This window comes from Sceloporus occidentalis, unplaced genomic scaffold (genome assembly GCF_023333645.1).
Source record: "Sceloporus occidentalis isolate IW3139 unplaced genomic scaffold, rSceOcc1.0.p SCAF_5, whole genome shotgun sequence".
Classification (NCBI taxonomy): domain Eukaryota; kingdom Metazoa; phylum Chordata; class Lepidosauria; order Squamata; family Phrynosomatidae; genus Sceloporus; species Sceloporus occidentalis.
The window spans coordinates 48,327,789-48,349,461 of record NW_028316985.1 but is presented as its reverse complement, the minus strand read 5'-3'; the positions used below and the strand labels follow the sequence as shown (position 1 = coordinate 48,349,461).

At 39.1% G+C, this 21,673-nt stretch overlaps 1 protein-coding gene across 2 annotated transcripts in view; it reads left to right on the top strand.

The window, feature by feature from the left end:
- LRRIQ1 (leucine rich repeats and IQ motif containing 1) overlaps positions 1-21,673 on the top strand; it is a 132,553-nt gene that overhangs the window by 8,608 nt on the left and 102,272 nt on the right. For both annotated transcript variants that reach the window (XM_089524009.1, XM_089524010.1), the window contains 7 exons: positions 2,007-2,101; positions 4,000-4,120; positions 6,951-7,180; positions 8,724-8,798; positions 10,397-11,737; positions 12,974-13,126; positions 16,621-16,771. In XM_089524009.1, the coding sequence (XP_089380135.1) occupies positions 2,007-2,101; positions 4,000-4,120; positions 6,951-7,180; positions 8,724-8,798; positions 10,397-11,737; positions 12,974-13,126; positions 16,621-16,771 (2,166 nt within the window). The remainder of the gene's footprint in view (positions 1-2,006; positions 2,102-3,999; positions 4,121-6,950; positions 7,181-8,723; positions 8,799-10,396; positions 11,738-12,973; positions 13,127-16,620; positions 16,772-21,673) is intronic.

Here is a 21,673-nt window from a genome sequence, read left to right as displayed (position 1 = left end):
ACTAATCTAGCCTCTGGAACTCTTAACAATTGCTGCCCAGATGATCTGAGTGTGCGGGGCGGATTGTATGAAGAGAGGCGGTCCTCTAGATACCCTGGGCCCAAGCCATTTAGGGCTTTATAGGTGATAACCAACACCTTGTATTGCGCCCGGAAGCGGATAGGCAGCCAGTGAAGATCTTTTAGCACTGGTGTTATGTGACTGGCCCTGGATGTACCAGTGGCCAGTCAGGCTGCCATATTCTGCACTAATTGCAGCTTCCGGGTATGGTACAAGAGCGCGTTGCAGAAGTCCAAACGAGAGGTTACCAGAGCATGTACTACAGTTTCAAGGTCCCTCCGGCCCAGGTAGGGACGCAGCTGGCGTATCAGCCGAAGCTGATGGCAGGTGTTCCTGACCGTCGCATCCACCTGAGATGAAAGGTGGAGCGACGAGTCAAGGAGCACTCCGAGACTGCGTACCGAGTCCTTCACAGGGAGCGTGATCCCGTTCAGGACAGGTGGAATTACCGCCATCCCTGGACCGGGAGAACCTATCACGAGTACTTCCGTTTTCTCCGGATTCAGGCTGAGTCTGTTTTCCCTCATCCAACCCATTACCGACTCCAGACAGGCTACGAGAGGAGAGGTGCCATCCCTGGTCACTGCATCAGTCGGAGACATAGAGAAGACTATTTGGGTGTCATCAGCGTACTGATAACCCCGCGCCCCGTGTCTCCGGATGATCTCTCCCAGCGGTTTCATGTAAATGTTGAAAAGCATGGGAGACAGAATGGCTCCTTGAGGGACACCAGATGTTAGGGCCCTCTTATCGGAGCACACGTCTCCCAGCTGCACCATCTGGAACCTCCCAGAGAGGTAGGACCGGAACCACTGAAGTGCAGTGCCCCCTATTCCCACCTCTGCCAGGCGCTCCAGAAGGATACCATGGTCTATGGTATCGAAAGCTGCTGAGATGTCTAAGAGCACTAACAGGGACACGCTACCCCTGTCCATGCCCAGACGGAGATCATCGACCAAGGCGACCATGGCAGTCTCAACCCCGTAGCCCGCCCGAAAGCCGGTTTGAAATGGGTCAAGATAATCCGTTTCATCCAAGATCGATTGAAGCTGGATTGCAACCGCCCTCTCGATCACCTTCCCCAAAAATGGCAATAGCGAAACGGGCCGATAATTATTATGCATCAGGGGGTCGAGGGAGGGCTTTTTTAGCAAAGGTTTTACCACGGCCAATTTCAAGCTGGTTGGAAATTGCCCTTCCCTCAAGGATGTATTAATAATCCGGTGTAACAGTGCGGTTACTACCGGTCCCCCCTGAGCCGCTAGCCACGAGGGACAGGGATCGAGAGAGCAGGTTGTCTTCCTAACACTTCTAAGGATCCTGTCCACATCCTCGGTACTCACAGACTCAAACTGATCCAGTACAACCGAGTCCACGGAAGCTCTGGGTGCCTCTACTCTAGGTTCTGCTCTAATGCTGGCTTCAAGACCTTCGCTTATCCGAGAGGTTTTATCCGCGAAGAAGTTGTTAAATTGGTCACAGCAGGCCTTAGAAGGTTCAAGGATCTGGTTCGGGGCAGGAGGGAGCTGAGTTAGCTCCCTCACTACCCTGCTGGGCACGACTCCGTGGACGCGATTCGTGCACCAAAGAACGAATTCTTTGATATTATTGCCCCTTCCTAATTTTAAAAAAAACATCCGAAGACCATAATGTATTAATATATGTGTAACTTTATTTTATGCAAGCAATAATGTAGGAGCTTGACTATGATCTCATCCTTTTACTGGACATTTAACATTCATTTGAGAGAAAGAAGCAAGCCTCTAACTGGAGGTCACATTTGGGCTCTATGTACAATATTAGTCTTTCAGAATTACAGTCACTGATAAGATGTAGATTTACAAGGCCTTACTTATAAATCACTGGTGAATATATTACTGAAATAGTGCTTTGAAGCATAGTGCAATAACTTTTTCTGGAGTATGATTTTTTCCCTCTTTTTTCAGGTGATATCTACAGAGTTATTCCTAAAAATGCTTCAGAATGCTTGGCTGAGTTGGCTTCTGAATATAATGAAGATCCAGAAGAATTCAAGAAAAGAGTAAATTTTAAAAGCTGCATATGTTTGTTTTGATAGATACTTGTCGAATGGCGATCATGACCAATTTTTATAGTGCATAGCTGGAGGTATTGAGAGAAGTTCAATAAAGCCAATCATTTTGTAGAGGCAATTCATTTAGCGTGTTGGTAGAATTGCTGTTCAGTTCAGTTGCATTTCAGAAAGTTAAAAAAAAATGTGGCTGTTTCTTGCAACAGAGCATAAAGCAAGCATCTAAATCTTTGAATTACTGAAGTGGTGCTTTAAATTCCCATAATCCTTAGATTATAATGTTTTTAAACTTGTATTGATGTGTTTTCTTGAGAAATCAAAATATTTTGTCAGAATTCTATCCAAATTTGTACATGTTCATTGAGAAATGAAACTACAGCTACCCCTCCACTTGAAAATCCGTGAAGGGGTGACTGCCATTAACCTTAATGGGGCACGTGCCCACGGCACGTGTCCCGCATGCATGTGCCCCATTCAAACCTATGGGGCTTGAATATGCATGAGATTTGAAACTCATGGGGGATGGGTCCGGAACGGATCCCTCGTGGGTTCCAAGGGGCGACTGTATAATTATATTCAGCTGGTTAAAAGAGTTTGTGCTTTATATTTATACATCACTTCTTTGTTCTTGTCTCCCCTTCACTATTTCATTGGTACATGTTTGGAAACAAATGTGTTTCTTAGGAGACTGTTTTCAGTGATATTCCTTTTTAGAAACAGAGCAGTTTCATATATGTAGAGTCAGCCCCCTGTATCCACGGGTTCTGCATCTGTGGATTCAACCGTCCATGGCTTGAAAATTTTCCAGAATAAATAAATAAAACCGAAAAGCAAACCGTGATTTTCCCATTTTATGTAAGGGACACTATTATACTACTCCATTGCATATAATGGGATTTGAACATCCACATATTTTGGTATCTGGAGGGGAGGGTCCTGGAACCAAACCCTAGTATAGATACCAAAGCCCACTGTCCTTAAATGGCATTATGACACAAACAAAATTAAGTATTAATTAAGTAGAAAAAAAGTATAAGGATCTTGTTATTTATTTTTTGGAATGCTATATAAGAATTGTTTAATAAAAAACACGAGACATTCAGAATACATATACAGTTGGGCCTTCGTATCCATGGGGGATCTGCAGATATGAAAAAAAGTGGGACCTAAAGTCCCATTGTTCCTAATGGCAACATGACCTGTGCACAGCTACATTATGCATCAACATTGGCGAAAATGGGGATTACTATCCGTGGATGTTCAAATTCGCAGATGGCAAGCCCACAAATGGTGGTCCCACTATACATTTAATGACATAACGAATAGTTTATAAAACTTGGTGGTTGCCCTAACTGTCTTTTAATATTATAGTTGTAATCTCTCTCTATCTTAAAACACAAGTTGTCATAAAAATACAAACATTTGTTGGCTTTGGCCCCTATCCAGTTAGTGGCAATTTGTATGTGGGATCATGAAGCTGTGGATGAGGAATCATAAATGCTGTCTTGCATGCATATTTTCTTTCCTCAGGCCAGCTGCTGTGATTGCAGACAAAAATCTGTTTAAAAATTAGTGGTATCACTGCTGCTGATGAGAAGTTAGGAATGGGAGGAGAGAAAACAAACTGAGCTTTCCTCTTTGAATAGTAAAACTGCTACTTTTCAAAAATGATTCCGTGCACAGAAAGTTGGATTGTGCCTAATACAGCTGTCTCAAGGTTTTGTTTCCATAGGAAGTAACATCTGTTCATTAACTGTATGTTTGGTATCATAAATCCTACTCATGAGCCATGGCTCGCATAGAACAAAACTGCTTCTATGCACAAGTTGTTGTAATCCAACCATAATACTTCCAAGCTCAGATACATTATCATGAAAATATTTGTTCAGATTTTATCTCAAATAGATGATGAAGAGCAACAAATGAATGAGACTCTTGCCAATGCCATTGAGCCCAACAACAGTGGAGATGTTCCTTCCAATGAAATTGCTGATGGATGCTCTTTGACAGGTAAACAAACATGCAGCCTTTGTTCCACTCAGAAGTGAGCTCTGTAGTCCTAATTAGTGTTAAATCAAATGAGTACTTTTGCAAATACTGGAAAATGTGGGTGTCTATATAAGAATTGTTTAATAGAAAACACGAAACATTCAGAATACATATACAGTTGGACCTTTGTATTCATGGAGGTGCTGGAGAAGAGTGGTAAGGATACTGTGGACAGCCAAAAAGACAAACAGGTGAGTGCTTTAACAGGTCAATCCTGAAATTTCCCTGAAAGCCAGGATGATCAAATTGAGACTGCCATACTTTGGCCTCATCATGAGAAGACATGACTCATTAGAAAAGACAATAATGCTAGGAAAAGTAGAAGATAGTAGAAAGAAAGGAGGACCACATGCCAGATGACAACCAGAGAGGTCACAGGCTTGACTTTGCAGGACATAAACTGAGCAGTAGAGGACAGAGGGGCTTGGAGATGTCTCATCTCCATGAGATGAGGTCAATTCAAAGGCAGTTAATAACAAACAAACAACAACAAATAGATACAGACTTTGGGAGCTAAGACTAGAGAGAATGGGAGCACATATTATTCGGCATTTGCAGAAAGAGCTGTGGAGTACACTGTAATCTATGCATATTGTAACAGAAACAAAATGAAACAGACATAATCCTATAAGGATCTCTAGCATGGTGTGCTTTGATATTTCTTGACTGATGCCTACAAAAGCACAGCAGATTGATTAAAAATTCCTATGTATTTATCCCAAGAAGGATATTATTACAGCATGCCCGCTCCATACGCGGGCGAACCACATGCAGCTTCTGGTTTATGAGAAAGCCACGCTGCTATTCATTGAATGGCATGTGCGCACTGCACTGCCGCGAGCATGAGGCCCCATTACACACATCCTGTTTGACTGATGCTTTTATGATAACGAGAGAGCCCACCTTTTACAACCATTTTTGGTTAGATTGACCTATTGAGATCCTACTGTCAAATTGTCCTATTTCCTTTCCGGTGAGAATTTACATCTAGTGTGCTGTGTAGCAAAATTTATTGTAAAAGCTGCTCAAATGAAAGATCAATCTATCATGCAAAACAGGGTTTCATGTCACGGTGATGAGTTCATTTAAACATTTCCAATGATCCCTTCCCTCCTCTCCACTCTGTTTTAGATTGTTGTAGACTGTAGTTTGTTTTACATAATTTGTTTTTATTTTACGTTTACTTGTATTTGTTTTAACTTTTTAGTTAATTTTATAGGAGTTTTTAGGCTTGATCAGTTTTTTATCCTTGTATCTATTTGGACATTCTAACATTTAGATTTTGTATTATGTATTTTGTACTTTGTCTTCTATTGATACGGTCAGGTGACTAATCAATAAAAATTGTTGTTATTGAATGGGGCTTGAGTTTACGCGGTATTTGCCTTATGCGGGGGTGTGTGTGTGTGTCCGGAACGGATCCCCGCGTAAGGCAAGGCTCCACTGTATTATGGTGAAATCTTCACAGCAACAATTTACACCCAACCACTATGTGCCTGACATGTGAGGCTTGAGTCCATGTCACTGTTTTTCAGTCTAGAACTTCAATTATGTCTATTTGTATATGTACCCGTATATATTCGACTATAAGTTGACCTCATGTATAAGTCGAGGGCAGGTTTTGGGACCCAAATTATGGATTTTGATATGACACATGGATAAGTTGAGGATAAAACTCAGGGGCATCTAACAAAGGATGAAGCAAAGGAAAACAATGCAAAGAACTTACAAAATTCAAGCAGGCATAATTGTTTGTGCTCATACTAAAGGCTGGATGGATGAGAAAATAGTGGGGATTCAATGATTCCAGGGCAGACCACACTCTTGCCTTTCACCAGGGGATGGTTCCTTTTTAAAATGAGACTTAAAGTACAGTACCTACATTGACCCATGGATAAGTTGACTCAGGTTTTTTGAGTCAATTTTTTGACCTAAATTTCTAGACTTATACATGAGTATATACAATACATCAATAGACATTAAGAAAACAAAAATTATGAAAACAACCAATATACATAATGTTAAGGTAGACAATGAAGAGATTGAAATAGTTCAAAATTTTGCATACTTGGCCCTATCATTTTGCTTTCTTGGGCCCTGAGAGGAGGTTGCAGTCAAGAAATCAGAAGAAGATTTGGAGTTGGAGGGCAGTTATGAAGGAACTAGACAAGATCCTAAAGTGTAACGTACTCATGTTAGAATTGTCCATTTCTATGTATGGTTGTGAAAGCTGGACAGTGAGGAAAGCTGATAGGAAAAAAAATCAACTCATTTGAGATGTGGTGCTGGAGAAGAGGTCTGAGAATGCTGTGGATTGCTAAAAAGTCAAGTAGATGAGTCCTAGAACAGATCAGGCCCAAAGAGCCGATTAGGCTTAAACTCTTCCAGAAACAAAGATGACAGATTGTTGTATTTTGGCCATATTATGAGAAGAAAGGACTCACTAGAAGAGACTGTAATGCTTGGCAAAATGGAGTGCAGTAGGAAAAGAGGAAGACTGTATTCCAAATGGATAGATTCAATCAGAGAAGCCATGGCCATGAATCTGCAAGAGCTGAGCAGGGTGGTTGAGGAGAGAGTAACTTGGAAGTCTTTAATTCATAGGGTTGCCATATGTGAAAGTTGACGTGAAGGCAGTTGACAACAGACAACACACACACACACACACATTTGTGGTATGCTACACTGTGTTTTAAATGAACTATACTCTTGCTGGTTTTGGAGGTGAAACAACCTGTTTTAGTGCAGTCTTTTCCCCTGCTGATGACTTTATATGTGTTCATTCTTCTAGATGATAGTGACACTGTCATGAGCTTTACTTTCCAAGAAGTTGAAGAAAAATGCAAGCAAGAATTTGAGATTTGGGTTGAACAGCAAAAGGAACTTGAAAGTGAAAAAATAAAGCAGCTGAAAGCTAAGAGAGTTATAGAAGAAACAGAAAATGAGGAAGAGGAGAAAAGAAGACAACTGCGCCAGGAAGAGCTAGAGGATGAACGAATGAAGTTAGAAATGTATCATGCGGTAATATTTTAGTGTTAATAAGGATAATTTTTTAATCTTTGTGTGACAAATTATGTCCATTATGGCACAATAAGTAATTAATGCGACTAAATATTGTGATATACATTACTCCTATGGAGGATACTCTATTCAGTTCGTCTTCTTATCCATTTTCTGTCTCTACATTCAGTGAGCTGTTTTGAAAGGTTCCTCAATGAATTTTTTTAATTAAAAATTGTTTTTGTTTTGGATTTCCCCTGCAGACTCTAATTTCTCTCTATACCACATAGTAGTATAACATCTGCCAGCTACCAAGTCAGGGAAAAGTATCCCCTAACTCCTGGTGCTATAAAGCTGGAGTGTGGAGAAACCAGGCTACTGCTAAAGAGTATATCTTGTATTTAAATTTTGATACTGCAAAGCAGTTATATTGTATCTACCTTTTTAGAGTACAAAAGGTACCCTATTTATCTTTGGTACTACTTAAAGAGACCCAGTAGTGTAGTGGTTTGAGTATTAGACTACAACTCAGGAGACTAGGGTTTAAATCCCCTCTTAGCCATGGAAACCTTGGGCAAATCACATTTTCTCAGCCTCAGAGGAAAGCAAAAGCATACCTCCATGGAACAAATCTTGCCAAGAAAACCCTGCATAAGGTTTGCCTTAGTCAGTCACCATAAGTGGGAAATGACTTGAAGGCATTTAAAAATAACAATTACACAAATAATTATATTTATTCACAAATATTTTTATACTGGTAATTTTTTATTTTAATAACTGATATACTAACAACTAAAGTACCAAAATGATTCTACTGAGGGACACTCAAAGCTTTGTAAACACTTCATTTTCTCTCAATTTTTAAAAACTTTGTTGCACTTACACATGTTCCTTCTCTCTGAGACATACTTACTCATCCTCTGAACATGCTAAAATGATATGATCTTAAGGGCGAAGAGCTAGACATTCTATAAACTGCAATTGCTCCAGAGAGAGTATCAATATATTGTATGCCTTGAACTTGTTTGAACAAAATCTCAAGAGAATAGTGATTCTTATATCATAATCTGACCCCTAGAAAGGCATGTGCCCTATGGTTAGTTTGCTTTCTGTTTGGGGCCCTAAAGCTCTGATCCCACACAGACTTGCTCTTCCTGTAAAACTTCTTTAATTCATTTAGTGACTTGATTCTGTCCACATTGTTTTTCCTTCTGAGTTCAAGAATGGAATCCCTTCACTGAAATGAGTGATAACCCTCCTACTCAGTGATTTTGATTGTTTTTCAGTTTATACCAGGGAAGCAAATTTTATATTATAAAATGAAATGAAACGCTATTTGAATCTTCCAAAACAGCCTTGGGGGAAAATGAAGATACATTTTGTTCTATGCACTGAACATAATCCAGCAAATTGATTTTTGGGAGAAAGGGAGATGGCATATTTTAAAAGATGAGCTTAACTCTCCCATTGAAATAACTGAGAATCAAGCTATTAGAAAATTTTTTGTCCTGATATTATTAAAGAACATTAAAGAGACAACAGTGAAGGTCTGTGTTTTGTACAGCAACAAAAGACTATGATGGAAGCAGAACTGCTGAAAGAGGAGGAAGCTTGGAAAGAACAGCTAAGACAGCACACGGTAATATATATATATACATAAATGCTAACAGATATGTAGGTTTTAATGTGATGTTTTTTAACACATTGTCTTTCACGTGTAGAAAAGTTATGCTGCATTCTTCATGATAATTCCATTCACGTGTTATATTCAAACCATGGTTTGGATATTGAGATTGGGCCCTGAGCTTATAAAGCCCCTTTCTCCCATCACAGCCTCCAGTTCTCTCCTTTACTTTCTGTTTTCCAGATGTGGTAGTTTTCAGTTAGATCAGAACAAAGGAATCTGAGATTTGCGCGAACCATGGGTTGCTAACTGATCAGAATTTGAAACCTTTTCCAGGCCAAGGCTTTCAGTTTTGGCTTGCTGACAAATAATAGTTTGGCTGAACCAGTTCACCTAGTATGGAAATGATGAGAAGCTATACTGCAATAAAGTTCATAGACTACATTAGACAATTTGAGGGGAAGAGGGAACATCTATGTAAAATTAATATGACTTCTTCTTCTTGTTGTTGTTGTTAGCTGCCCTTGAGTCATTTTCAACTCATGTCGGACCTCCAGATGAGACATCTCCAAGACCTCCTATCCTTTATCCTGCTCAGGTCCTGGCTTGTTGTCTCCTTCTCTTTCTGCTGCCTTCCACTTGTCATATAGCATCATTGCCTTTCCTACTAAATCTTTCTTTTTCATGGTGTGTCTAAAGTATGACAACCTCAGTTTAGTTATCCTGGCTTCCAGAAAGACTTTGGGCTTTACCTGTTCTTGGACCCATTTGTTTATCTTTTTGTCTATCCATGGCTGTCCTCAGCACTCTTCTTTAGCACCACATCCCAAATGATTTCATTTTGTTTCTGTTTGCTTTCTTTACTGTCCAGCTCTCACATCCATATATGGTGATGGGGAATACAATGGCTTCGATGCTCTTAAATTTAGTATTCAGTGTTATGTCTTTGCACTTTAAGATCTTGTCTAGTTCTTTCATAGCTGCCCTTTCCAGTCCTGATCTTCTGACTTCTTGACTCTGATTAGTGTTTGATCCCGGGTATAGGAATTCTTTGACCATTTCTATTTTATCATTATCTAGCAATAATTCATCTAGGTTTTCCATGGTCACTATTACTTTTTTCTTAATATTAATCATTAAGCCTGCCTTAGCACTTTCTTCTTTGACTTACTTTAGTAATTATTACAGGTCATTGTTCTTTTCGTCTAGTAGTAAAGTGTTGTGTGTGTTTTCTCCTCCGATATTCACTTTTTCCTTTTTTTTAAATTTTATTTCTAGAAGAATATTACAGCAGCAACCAGAAAAACAAACAAAAATGGTAGAATAACAATATAATTCAAAATATATTGATCAATAAACAGAGGGGAAATCTGTTTATGTGTTTGTATTTCATAAAACCTTGACCAATTCACTTGGCTTTCTGAAGTCAAAAAATTGGGTGTTTACATATAAGTAGGTTTGCCAGGGAGTTGTTTCTCCTTGCCTTCACTACCTCTTTCTCTGCTTATCTTGGAATAGGTTAATGTGCAACTATTAATGTCAAATTGTATCGTGTATCTTAAAGTTAAACATCTTATATTTCTTACAATAGTTCATTTTTTATTTGAGTTTAGGAATTCATTAACAACTTACACATACAAATAGAAGAAGAAAAAAGGGTCTTCGAAGAACAGCAAGCAATAGAAAGACAAGTATTGGCAGAACAGCAAAATACAGCAGCTGTAAAAATCCAGTCTGCATTCAGAGCATTCATGGTATACAAAAAACATGCTCCTGTCTTGAAAGAATGGAGAGCAGAACTAAAAAGGAAAAGAGAATTACAAGAAGCAATGGAAAAGGAACTGAAAGAAAAGCAGGAAAGATGGAAGAGGAGGGCTTTAGAGAAGAAAGAACAAGAGGAGAAGGAAAGAAAGACACGAGTAGAAAAAGAGAGCAAGGAAAATGCAGAAAAGATAAAGCGTCATGAGATATATGAAAGGAAGAAAGAGATTATAAGGCTTCAGAGAGAACAACTAATGTTGGAAGAACTGAAAAGAGAAGAAAAATGCAAACTAAAATTTGTGGTCAAAAAAGAAATGGAACCTGAAAATATAGATAAAGAAGCACAACTGTTCAAGAAGCAACACAAAGCAGAAAATGCACAAGAAGAAGAAACTATAACTGAAAAGGGGGAAAAAGAGGTTGATTGTATAGATAAAAATGTAGAAATAACAAAGAAAGTACAAAAGGAGGGGGGAAATCCCAAAAAACAAATGGAAGTGGCTCCTCAAAATACAGATAATGCTTTAGGAAAAGCAAATATTGAAGAAGAAATTAAAAATGAAAAAGAACAAGAGGAAGGCAAAGATGAAAAAGAAGAATTAATGGTGGATAAACAACAGAGTAAAGAGAAATTACAGCTTGCTGATAAAAGCAGTGAAGAGGGAAAACTGAAATCCAGAAAGAAAGATTTTGAGATAAATAATGAGAAATTATTAGAAAACAAAGTAAAAGACCACTGTTCAACAGTTTTTGAATTGCAGCAAAACAGTAAAATGAATGATCCCAGTTTTAAAACTATTACAGTAATTAATCAAGGAAGCAGTATACATAACAGTTCTATGGATATGTATCTAGATTCTGGAGACACTGTACAGGTAGACAGATCTTATGCCTCTGAAAATATTAAAACAGAGCACATTGTAAAAGATGTTCATGTGGAAGTCACTGATCATTGGACTAAAGGTGAGAATTTGGACAGTTTTTTGGAGCAACCACTTACACTTTCTGATTCGATTGAAGAAAAGAGATTAGCATGGATGAAAACATGTAAATCATGGTCTAGAATTTATAGGGAACATCAGAACAAGAAGCTGGTTGAAAGAAGCAAACCACGGAAATGTTCAGCTGGCCTGATGCCTCCACTGAGTGCTGCACTGATAATCCAGGCTGGCCCTTGGGATGCTCTACAACAGGCAAGTAAAGAGTAAAATTTCAAAATTGTGATGAAGTGTTGCCTTGAGATTATTGTCCATATCTGTGAATGCTATGTTAGGGCACCATCTTAACATTTCTCCATTTGGAGAAGGAAAGAAATAAGCCACAAACCTCAAGGCAAAAAGAGTTAAATGTTTTACTGAATGTTATAAAAAAGCTTCACCAGTGTTCTTTATTGCCATTAACAAGGCTTTGTTCATACATAGCTAGAACTACATAATATTCTGGAGAATATATATAAATTTTGTAGGAACTTGATTCTTTAGTTCTACTGAGTGGTTCATTTGCAGATGTATTGCAGTTAAACAAATAGATGTATTTGCAGATGTATTGCAGTTAAGCACACCATTTTTGACTTTGGCTACATTTGGTATTTTGTCCATCCCTTAGCAGCTCAGGTCCAATCCAATCCAATATTGGCTGGTGTAACATATGAGGTAAAAATCAACAGTTCATTCCCCTAAGGCAGGGGTTGGCAACCTCCGGCCCGTGGGCCAGATGCGGCCCACAGAGGCCTTTCGGCTGGCCCCTGCCCACTCCTGCCGCCGCCGATTGCGGCTTTTTGCCACTCCTGCCGCCGCCATTTTGTTTTTCAAAATGGCGGCGAAGTCTCGTGCAACCTTTCCTATGGTTGCGCGAGACTTCGTTGCCATTTTGAAAAACAAAATGGCAGCCGCCTAGAGGCGAAGTCTCGCGCGACCACAGGAAAGGTCGCGCGAGACTTCGCCGCCATTGGCTGCAGCCTCTAGGAGGCCCGTTGTGGTCACCGGGCCCCTGCTACAGGGCTCCGGTGGCAGCAGCGGGCCTCTGAGAGGCCCGTTGCGGTGGCTGGGGCCCTCCAACAGCTCCATCCCCCGGCTTCGGTCCCCCAGTTGCCTGAGGGACAGCAACCCGGCCCCCGGCTCAAAAAGGTTGCCTACCCCTGCCCTAAGGCATATTTTGGCATAAACTTGGGCATCAGAACTGAAAAGGTTAAAGACCACTGTAGACACTATTTAGCTAGCTGGAGTGATTGTCTTACTATAAAGCAGCTTCATACATTTTGTGGCTTTCTATAGACTACTTTGTGATTTTCTGTGTTAGGAGCCAGGGTATTTTTAATGGATTTTTAAAATGAAATTAGAATGTGTTTACTATTAATTATAACTATAATATATCTGAGATCAAAGTATTTTATAAAAATCTTATTGAGATATCTTATTAAATATATATAGGTCACCACAGTTACCTTTCAAGATTTGCCTGGCTGCAGCCTCTCTACTTTATCACAGTGTTCAAAGCTTCAATTCTTGAGTCTTCGACGCTGTGGATTGCTTGCTTTGGAAGGACTCAGCAATTGCAAAGATCTAAAGTATATAGATGTAGAGGTACCGCATAATTTATTTGTGCTGAAGTAGAAACTGTTTTAAAAGATAACATATACTATTCCAAATACAGAGTTTATAGCTAGAAGCCTGACATAGGTATGCTTATGTGGATTTTATGTGCAGTACCACACACGCAGTGCCACACTTTTCTTGATTTTATGTTTTTAAATGCATGTTTTCGTATAACATAAAAAGCTATGATAATTCTGGCTGTGCAGTTTGAAATTTTGTTTGTTCTATGACTTCTGGGGCGGAAAAATAAAATGCACAGATATAGGATGGGTGACACCTGGCTGAATGAAACTACGTGTGAAAGGGATCTAGGAGTCCAAGTAGACCACAAGTTGAACATGAGTGAACAGTGTGATGCGGCAGCTAAAAAGGCCAATGCTATTTTAGGCTGCATCAATAGAAGTATAGTGTCTAGATCAAGAGAAGTAATAGTGCCACTGTATTCTGCTTTGGTCAGGCCCCACCTAGAATATTGTGTCCAGTTCTGGGCGCCACAATTCAGAAAGGACATTGAGAAACTGGAGCGTGTCCAAAGGAGGGCGACAAAAATGGTGAAGGGTCTGGAAACCATGCCCTATGAGGAACGACTTAGGGAGCTGGGGATGTTTAGCCTGGAGAAAAGAAGGTTAAGAGGTGATATGATAGCCCTGTTTAAATATTTGAAAGGATGTCATATTGAGGAGGGAGCAAGCTTGTTTTCTGCTGCTCCAGAGAACAGGACACGGAACAATGGATGCAAGCTACAGGAAAAGAGATTCTACCTCAACATTAGGAGGAACTTCCTGACAGTAAAGGCTGTTCGACAGTGGAATGCACTTCCTCGGAAGGTGATAGAGTCTCCTTCCTTGGAGGTCTTTAAACAGAGGCTGGATGGCCATCTGTCAGGGATGCTTTGATTTGGATTTCCTGCATGGCAGGGGGTTGGACTGGATGGCCCTGGTGGTCTCTTCCAACTCTACGATTCTATGATTCTATGATTCTAAGGGATACGATAGTTCAGTTCTGAAATAATAGTGACACAAGCTGTAGAAGTTGGAAATTGCTTATGGGATTTCCCACCCCATTTTCTCATCAAGAGCAGTGTTATGTGTAATTGTTGTGCTAATTCTGTTTAAAACAATACCAACAATGTTCTTCAAACTTACTTTCATAACGCACATTTGTATCTTCTAATGTCAAACTCTAACTGAATGTCTTGGTGTATACAAGAAGAAAAGAATTCATTCATAATTGACCTGCCTCTGGTCACTAAATTCTTCCTGCTGTTTGATTTGGACCCAACCTATGATGTTAATGTGTAGCAACTTAGGGCAGAAACAGACGGCCAAAAAAGGGTGGCTTGGAGCCACCCCTTTTGGGCTGAATTGGAGCTTCCCCTTTACCTCTAGAGCCAGTTTTTCTCTGGTTCCGGGGCAAGTGGCAACTAAATGCCACACCCTCAAGCTGGATAGAAGCTAGCCAGTGTGTAATTGCCAGTGCAGTTTTGTCCAGCCTGGAGGCATGGTGTGTCTAAATACCACACCCCCACCTAGCATGAAGCCAGCTTGACCAGGTCATCTGGCCCTATGCCAGCTAGGAAACAGTAAAAACTATACCCTGCAGTAGCAACATTGACTATGATGCTAAGACCATATAAATTGGGCAGTGGGGAATAGTTTTGCAAAACCATTTGTTTCCTACTCCTTGGAACCAAGGTTAAGTCAGAAAAAGTTCTCAGGAACAAAAGCTGGGCTCAGCTCGGCTTTAAAATACAAAGTTTGCTGGCAAAGAATAGAACTCTGTCCATATGATCCTTCACTCCTTGCTAGCTTCCCATGCAAATCAGTTTTCCAGAACTGGAACTACAAATTATCTTGGGTTAGTGATTGCCCAGAGCTGCACTATAATGTTTAAGGACACTAGTAACAATACCACTTTATTTTCAGCTGTCATTTGGGTGGCTACAGTGATTTTTTTAATTTTTATTTTTTTAGGTTTGGGAGAGATAGGGAGTAGTTGGAGGGTTCTTGGGACAGGATTGTCAATTCACTGCACTTGTCCTTGGTGTTGGCACATTTTTTTTAAAATGAGGTTAGGGACACTTCAGGGGCTACACTGTCTCCACTCCTGCCTTGATAAATATGTGTTCTCAAATGTTGTCAAATTATATTAATTATACTGTGTTAAGGAAAGGGGCATTTGGTGGTTGTTGAGGTGCTTACCAATTCTGCCCAACTACAGTTTTTACTTCACAGCCCTCAGTCCAGGCTGATTTTTTTACTCCATCAGGCTTTCCCCTCAGCCAGTTTTGCTGCTTTCAGCCAGTCTTCCAACTCAGTTGGAGCAGGGGAAACAACATTTGCAAAGGCTGAGAATGAGGAAATACCTGTGTGAGGTGAAATTAAGAACCTTTTTATGTTTGCCTGTTATTACCAGACAAACATAACTTTTAGAACTCTAAACATGTTGTGTAATGGAAAGCTCTGGCCTCAGACATAGCATTCATTTGAGAATAAGCTAATGCTGCTGTCTCTCTACAAATGAATTTGATCTTGTAAGTTTCTTTTAGAGGGTGTGTGTGTGTATAGACAGCATTGTATCCGTTGTTTCTTTTTTTAAAGAAAGTAATCTATTACATGTTACACTTATTGTAAGCATTTTTCATTTTTCATGAACATTTACTTTGAAAATAACAAAAACGGTCCCTTGTCATCCCTTGAAATAGCTTCTCAAATGATTATGTTATAAATAAATATTATTTGTTACACTTTTTAAAAATGACAGTATAACAGATTGTTACACTGCTTCACAAAAATAATGCATTCGGCTCCTAACTGTTAACAATTAGGCCCATCTCAAAGCAGCCTTTTAAACGCATATTAAAGTGGTGGTGTGGGTGTCTGGGCAATTTTTTTTAAAAGTTCAGATGGAAAAAAATTCAAGGGGTGCCAGGCACCTGGGGGAATCAGTAGCATTCCCAAGGTCCATATTGGACTGCACCCTGGTCTACATTTGCCTTTTGACACAGCCAGGTATGTGAGCTATACAGTTCCCTTCCCCATTCTCCATAATATTTTCCATACGCTTGATACTAGCAGATGTTTGTTCCCCTTTAAATGAGAATATCAGAAGCTTGAGCTGCCATGCTAAACCAAATTACCCATAATGAAATACTAAGGCTGCATCTGCACTGCAGAAATAATCCAGTTTGTCTCCACTTTACCTACCACAGCTCAGTGCAATGGAATTCCGAGATTTGTAATACTGTGAGACATTTAGCCTTCACTGTCAGAGAGCCAGGTGCCACAACAAACTACAAATCCCAGATTTCCATAGCATTAAGCCATGGCAGTTAAAGCGATGTCAAACAACCTTAATTCTGTTGTGTGGCAGCAGCCCAGTTCTGACTAGACATTTATAGTATTTTTAATTGTTCCAAATATAGAAAAATAAGGCCTGTCTCTCTTTTTCTATTTTTGCTTATTCGTATTTATTTATTGCAGGAGAACAATATTCAGTTGATCAGTTGTGAGAATTTAGAAAATCTATGCATTCTAATTCTGAATAAAAATAATATATCATCACTTCATGGTTTATATGGCTGCAGTAATCTCTTGGATCTTGAACTTTCCTACAATAAAGTAACTCGAATTGGTAAGGCACTTACAGTGACTATTTCAAATTCCAAAAAATGAAAACAATTGGGTTTTGGAATATTTTATTTTAGAATAATGGATAAACCATTTACAAAAAGGCTTTTAAGATCAGTTGCTCTCCTAAAATTATTTCCAAATCTATGTAACAGAAAGACTTTTATGTAGGACAATGTACAGTATCTGATCATTGCAATTCCTGGTCTTGATATTATTTTCTTGATTCATTTTGTGGGAATGAATGCTTTATGTCTATGGAACCCTAAAAGAGACAAAATAATTTTCTATTTTACTGCTTTTGATTGTTTGTTCTTTTTGTATAGTTGTTTTTGCCTCCTAATAGAGTAGCAAAACCAAAGAGATTTTTACAGTTCAAGACCTTGCAGCTTCATTTGTAACAAAAGGGAGGGGGGAATAAAAATTTCCATATACAAAACATGATAATATTATATCGAACAAAGAAGTGTAATTGTCTCATATTATGCTTATATTGGCATAATTGTATCATGATATATATCCCAGATGTGACAATCTGTATCTGTAAAGGATACTAATAGCACATTTTTTTCAGTCTTTCTGAAAATTTCTGCCCCACCCCACCAAAAAAATCATTTTAAAATTTCAGAAAAGGTGCCAGGATTGTTCCTACTCCCACTTTAAAAAATCAGGAAAATTGACACTTCTAGGTGGAACTTTCCTACTTGGCTTTATCTGGGACTGAGATTATTCCATTGCTCCTCAGGAACAGAGTGAGAAGTGCAACAATTGTAATAAACCTGTGCTTCAAAAAGCCCTGGAAGCCTTACTAAGAGGCCTTTGTTCCGTCCCCTGACCCATTTCAGGATTGGGAGGGAGGGATCTGTGTTCCCTAAAGCTTTCTGGGAGTGCTTTACTTACTACTTTTTTTGAAACCAACTTTGTTTACTACTACTATTTCTTCCTTGTGAATCAAGCAGTCCTTCAGATGTTGGATTATAGCTCTCAGCATTCTTCATCACTAACTGTGCTGATTGGGCCCATGGGAGTTGATAATCCAACTTCATCTGGTGGACTGCAGTTTGTCCATTCATGATCTAGGATGAACCAAGTAATCCAGAAATGGATGAACATCTAAGTGTCACTTCATTAGATGATTAGGCATGTCCCTCTCTTTATCCTCTGCATTTTCCTTTGGCTGCCACTCTTCATTGTGTCATTCTGTGCCTTCCCATTCTTCTCATTCACAAAGAGACTTACTGGCTGGCTGGCTTGCAACCCTGGCAGTTGTCATTTCCCCATGCTATCAGTCAACCACTGGAGATTAGAGGTAGATACTTCTGTGGCTACCAGATTTATGCCAGTACAAGTAAATGGTTTCCCTTTACAGTGAAGAGTCAATAGGTACCCTGCAAGCAAGAGATTTTGTACACACACAGTCAGTCTTACTGGTTTACTTACTCCAAGGGAATGTAAGAAAGTCCGCAGTGATTAGGGGATACAATTGAAAGGTACCTGTTTTCCTCCTATATGCTGCTGACCACACTAGATGTATCTCCTCAGTCAAAAAATAGAATTCAGGAAAAGGGTTGAATGTACATGACTGCTTTGTAAAATAATGTGTTTTTCATTTATATAGTTGCAAATGATGTACATATATATAATTAGAAAAATAGTTGTTGCTGCTACTGCTGCTGCTGCTGCTGCTGCTGTTGTGTACTTTCAAGTTGTTTATAATTTATGATGACCCTAAAGCAAACTTATCACAGGGTTTTCTTGGCAAGATTGTTAAGAGTGGGTTTTGCCAGTACTGTACCTTTCTCTGAATCAAGAGAATGTGACTTTCCAGAATCCACCTAGTGGATTTTCCTGGTCAAGCAGGGATTTGATCCCTGGTTTCCAGTATCCTGGTCTAACAGTAAAACCACTACAGCATACTGGCTTTAAATAGTTTTTAGAAAACATAAATTCATCTAAAGAATTTAAAAAAGGCTCTATGTAACTTACCAGATTGAGGGAAATGTTGTGAAATGGTAATATAGAATGCAACCAAGAAACTAAACATTTTAGAGGTCCCCATATAATAAACAAATTGGGGTCTACACTGCGGAGCATATTGCAATGTCACTTTTTGGATTCAAAAAAGTCTCAATTGCTCTCCATTTATCCAAAATGGTATCAAGATAACTGAATGAACACTTCTGTTGAATAAAGAGAAATGTTTCTGTGCCACCTGAATTACAAAATTGAAAAAGCAAAAGAAGCCATTTGATTATTGTCAAGTAAATCAGAACTTAAGAAATAGGGCTTTTCAGTCTGAATAAAGACCATGCAGGCAATCCCACTGACTAAGTTTTGGACTGTGAAATTATCCATGTAAAAGTGACATAGTTTAGGCACAAGCTTATTTATAGTGAATAGTGAATGTTGGTGTTCATTAAATTTCAAATATCAGTAATCCAAAGTAAACCAACAAGGTGGACTGATTGGTAGCAGAAATGCTGGGATCTGCGTTCAATCTGTCTTCAGTGCCAGTAATACTGTAAGGGATTACTTGTTTCAGATGGATTTCCTTAGGTGGAGTATCTGAAAGATTAATGTGAAAGTGACATAATATGAATTGATGAGTCTTGGCTATGAGGACTCCAGAGCCAATGGGGTAAAAGTCTCCTATCCTGTCTGTATATACAATGAAAGTACTGTATGTTACACGTAAGTGAGATGGGTTTGAATGAGAAAGTAGATGTTCAAAAAAACCACTTGGAGCCTCATTTTCTGTCCTTGTCAGCTGCTTTGGGGAGGTCTGGTTAGTAGGTTACATAGCATACACAATAACATATTGATAGAGGCTTTAAAAAAAAACCCTTATGGAATTACACAAATATAGACCTGTGTTTGTAAAGTTTTGCTCCCTCCTCTTCCATCTCTAAATCCTGTACAGTTTCCATAGGGAGATTTGACAGTTGCAGTCGAGTGAAGCACCCTCCTCTTTGCACTGACACATATTACATTCAGTGTAAAATTGCTTTGTAGTTGCTCCTATAAAATGAGGCTTTGTAATATTTTATTGACTCGTTAACTCTTATTGTTTCTTTCTTTTTTTTACATAATGCAAAACTGAATGTAGAAAGTAGAATATGGAAAATTCAGTTCCTGTACTATGACTGCTGCCAACTCATTATGAGAGGATTTAGGCATACTTATTAACAACTCGTGACTGTATTCTTTCAGAAGGAACAGAGGAATCCTCAATAGGACTTGGAGAGGGGAGTAACATGGAGACCATGCATCACTTCCAAAGGTCAATCAGCTTGTATGGAAGAAGTGGCAGAGAAGCCTTTGCCTTGTTTTTTTTGTCTCTATGCTTCGGTTCTTTTCTTTATCTTTTGGTAATTGGAATGCCTCTCCTTTGAAAACAATGGGAGAAGTCATCTGTGCTGGATCTGAACCCCTTGCAGGAGAATGTGGAAGCTGATACATGCTATTCCAGATCCACTTGTTATTGGGGATACCCCTAGTAAATAGACAGTCTGTAAATATTTTCAAAAGAATGCCATAATCACTAAAAGACAACATGAGTTTTTCAGAGAATAAGTCACAACAGACTAATCTAATCTCTTTTTTATATAAAATTCCCAACTTGGTAGATGAAGGGAATGCTGTGCATGTAGTATTTCTTGGTTTCAGTAAGGCCTTCAACAAGGTCCCCTATGATATTCTTGCAAAAATGCTAGGAAAATGTGGGATAGACAGTGCTACTGTTAGGGGGATTTGTAAGTGGTTGACCAACCAAATCCAGAGGGTGCTTACTAATGGCTCCTTTTCATCCTAGAGAAAAGTGATCCATGGAGAGTTCTATCCTGGGCCCAGTGCTATTCAACATATTTATCAGTGACTAGGATGATGGAATAGAGGGCATGCTTATGAAATCTGCAGATGGTACCAAATTACGAGGGGTAGCTAATACCCCAGAAGACAGGATGAAAATTCAATATAATCTTAATAGATTAGAAAGCTGGGCCAAAACTAACAAAATGAATTTCATTGGGGAGAAATGTAAGGTACTATACTTAATCAGAAAAATGCAGAGATATAGGATGGGAACACTGGCTTGACAACAGTATATGTAAAGGGATCTAAGAGTCCTAGTAGACCACATGTTGAACATGAGTCAACAGCATGATGCAGCAGCTTTAAAAGCCAATGTGATTCTAGGTTGCATCAAGAGAAGTATAGTGTCAAGGAAAATAAAAGCACCACTCTGTTCTGCTTTGTTCAGATTTCAAGGATGTTGAAAAGCTGGACTAAAACAGTGAAAGGTTTGGACACTATGCCCTAGGAAGAAAGGTTTAGGGGGCTGATTATGTTTAGCCTGAAGAAGAGGAGGTTAAGAGGTGATATGATTTGTCGTTGTTAATCGCCCTCGAGTGGATCTCAACCCATGGCGACCCTGTGCATGATATCCCTGTTTAAACATTTGAAAGGATGTCATACTGAAGATGAGCAAGTTTGTTTTTTGCAGCTCTATAGAATAGGACCCAGAGCAATGGATTCCACCTAAACATTAGGAAGAACTTTCTGACAGTAAATAATAATAATAATAATAATAATAATAATATGATTTATTTATAGCCTGCCTTTTCACAAGGAATCAAGGTGGGTTACAACATCCTGAAAACCATACAATATAATACAATAAAATATCAATTACCGTTAAAACAAGTTACCCTACCCTACCCCCCAACCCAATTATAAAATGATACATAAAATTAGAAAATTACAATCAAATAAACTGCAATAAATAAAATTAAATATACTAGAAGACAAAGCAGGGCGGAGTAGTCTATATTTTCAGGGCAAACAGGTGTCTTGTTCAGAGAGGGGTAGAAGCTATTTGATAGTGGAATTTGCTGCCTCAGAGCATGGT